Source organism: Cyprinodon variegatus, unplaced genomic scaffold (assembly GCF_000732505.1).
Source record: "Cyprinodon variegatus isolate N-32 unplaced genomic scaffold, C_variegatus-1.0 Scaffold116, whole genome shotgun sequence".
NCBI classification, from domain to species: domain Eukaryota; kingdom Metazoa; phylum Chordata; class Actinopteri; order Cyprinodontiformes; family Cyprinodontidae; genus Cyprinodon; species Cyprinodon variegatus.
Window position 1 is genome coordinate 441,190 of NW_015150569.1, and position 2,863 is coordinate 444,052.

At 41.7% G+C, this 2,863-nt stretch overlaps 1 protein-coding gene across 1 annotated transcript in view; it reads left to right on the top strand.

Annotated features, from left to right (window-relative positions):
• The first annotated feature begins 704 nt into the window (after nt 1-704).
• sox13 (SRY-box 13) overlaps nt 705-2,863 on the top strand; it is a 33,559-nt gene continuing 31,400 nt past the window's right edge. The window contains exon 1 of the mRNA XM_015375265.1: nt 705-859. Within this exon, the coding sequence (XP_015230751.1) occupies nt 786-859 (74 nt within the window). The 5' untranslated portion in view covers nt 705-785. The remainder of the gene's footprint in view (nt 860-2,863) is intronic.

A 2,863-nucleotide genomic window follows, 5' to 3' on the forward strand; every position in this document is an offset into this window, starting at 1 on the left:
GATTCAAAGTTTTCTATCTAAGGAAAACCAGTTGATTGCATCGACTCATTGACTCTTCAGCAATCCCTCACACTAAGCATGCTTGTAGCGACAGTGAAGAGGAAAAACTCCCTTTGAACAGGAAGAAAGTTTGTCTTTGGTCAGGATTTAACAACAAGAACTAACATAGTCCTTCAATTATTTAATAAAATGAAATGTATAAATGTGATTGAAATGTGAGTGAGTTTAGCGCCTCTCCTCTATTATTACTGTAGCAAAAAATGAAGATTTTCAAACAAATGTAGCTGTTAGTGTAATTTTGTCATGACTCTCTTATAAACATAAACCCTGAAGCATTTCTTTTCTCCCTTCATCTTCAGCATCATATATTTGTTTTTTTTCTTCTTTCCCTGAATGTGGAAACAGCTTTCAGACATTATTCTGGCTTGGCTCTCCAGGTCTGTGGTCATGTGTCCAGGAAATCATATCTACAGATAAAGCCGACTTTGTTAGAAAGTGTGCACCTCCTGATGAAGGCGTTTATCGTATGAAAATCACACCTGTTGGTTGGCTGATCAGTATCGCGCGCGGCGGTGCTACAGGAAGGCTTACCTGCAACAGCCTGCTAATTATGCAAATACGGAGCCTGTGCGGTGGGATTTGAAGAGGCTCTTTGTACTTTCCCTCCTGAGAGGGAGAGACGGGTGGAGGGGGTGTAGGGGCGGATTGGTGGAGGGGTGGCTGGGTCAGAGGTAACTGAAAGAGTAGAAAAGACAGGCGTTAGAGAAGAGGGAGAGCCAGTCACTATGACTTGTGTCAGCAGAACTGTTCCAGGCAGTGAGCGATTTTGGATTCCTGCACTTCCAGCCGGCCCGACCAGGTCAGTACAGAGAGCAGGAGGAAGGTGGAGGAGCAGCAGCTACTCTTCTTTTTTATCCTCTATTTCAAACATTATTGTTTCAAAGCTCTTTTAAATTCAACTTATCGGCTCTCAAAGAGCGGTGTCTGTAAAACGCCAAATCAGATTATTAATTGATGGGTTGTTTTAAACCTTTATAGATGAGATGCGGTTTGTTTAAATTATGATACACTTTGCTGGAAGCTCTTTGGGTGATAAGGCCGAGCCAGGCCCTGTGGGCAGACGCGCTCTAGCTGGTGCAAGCGCGTTGGATTGTTTTATCATCCCTAAGCAAATACTGCTAACTGTGAAACATTTCCCCAAACATTTGTTTATGCATTGCTTCACACTTGTCTTGACATGACAGCGAAGCAGGTAGGAAACTCACCGTGGGTGCCCTGTCATGAAAAGCTGCTGACAATTGAACAATGTGTGAGAAATGGCGTGCTAATCAGGAATATCGTGTGCTGTGGATATTCGCCGCATTTTTATTTGTGGTCTTTTTAATTTCCCCTTGCTTTGATTGTCGGGATGGTTCAATGCAATAAATCTTGCTTAGCTGTTGAAGCTGTCACTCACATTTACTGACAATGCAATTGTCTTCATTTATATATTGCCAAATAAACCTTCCAGTGTCTCAGACTTCTTTCATCTGTTGAGAAAGCCCTCTGGCATTCAAGCCTTGGCTTTTGTGTACTCTCAGCAATTTGGCCCCAGGCACTCGTTGAAAGACAACAGGAATGATATAAACCCTAAAAGCTGCTCTTCTCAGGAGTGGGAAAGCAAAGATAGAAAAAAACAATGAGGAAACAAAAGAAAAGAAAAAGAAAAGAAAGGGAGAACAAGAGAAGGGATTTGCATTGCCAACCCCCTGGGGACTAAATGTTAGGTTTTGCGTGTTACAACTTGTTGGGTAACTGAAGTTTTTGTGTGAAGTGATTCTTGTGTCGTGGGAAGTGTAACGTTTCAGTGTTTTCAGCGTTCAAAGGAGCAGAGTTGATTTTTATCAGTGAGCAGAAGTGTCCTCTGTCTTCCGTCGTTCATGCGGTAGGACAGCTCAGCGTGGTTAAGGTGCCCTGAGCCTCTGCCTGGATACCGAGCCATGGACCTGCTGTAGGAGGTCAGGTAACCATTTTGGCTTTCTCACTAAAAAACCTTTATTATCTAAAAACGAAACGTCATCCGTAGAAAATAAAAATACAACAAAGGATGCAGAAAAAAAACAAACAGAAGATAGTTCTGCAAACACGTTAACACGATCGTGTCTAAAGGTAACTGAGGAAACCTTTACATGCAAATGACTCACTGGTTAAAATATTCTTCTCTAAACTCTGGATAAACAAAATTCCTCCTGGAATTATTTTTCAGTTTTAGACCTTAAAACATTCTTGAATTGTTGATTTGACCACCTGATGGCAGCAAACAAAGCTGCTCAACAGATCCGTTACCACTTTTTTTCTCAAATTATACAGCAAATTGTAATTTCAGAGGTCTTAATGAATACTTACAACTCTAACAGTGGTAGGAGGGAATCTGTCACATTCGAGGGTTTCAAGAGTAGCTCACATATTAAGGTATGAACACAGAGACACCTGTTTGAAGGACATACGGTTAAGAGACTTGCTTTTTTCTGATATTGATATGTTTTCTTACGGAAGCAAGAAGGCAAAAATTCTGCTCGGATTTCTTCAAACAAATTAGTTTTTTTTTTTTCAGACAAACAGTCTGAAAGGTTTGAGAAATGGGTCGTAGAGGAAAACACAGAAAACACAACAAACAGCCAGGTCTTTGTTTTTCGATTGCAGAGAGCGACACGCTCAGTAGCAACAGATGTCATCGCCTTTTTGAACAGGAAGGATTTCTAATGCTACGCCCAGACCGAACTCAGCAGGAGCAGCAAAAATGCACGTGCTGCCTCATTTTTGGTGTTTGTCCAAGTTTAGTTCTGACGCGCTGCTGAAGCATCTTTGCTGCTCTAGCTGCGCG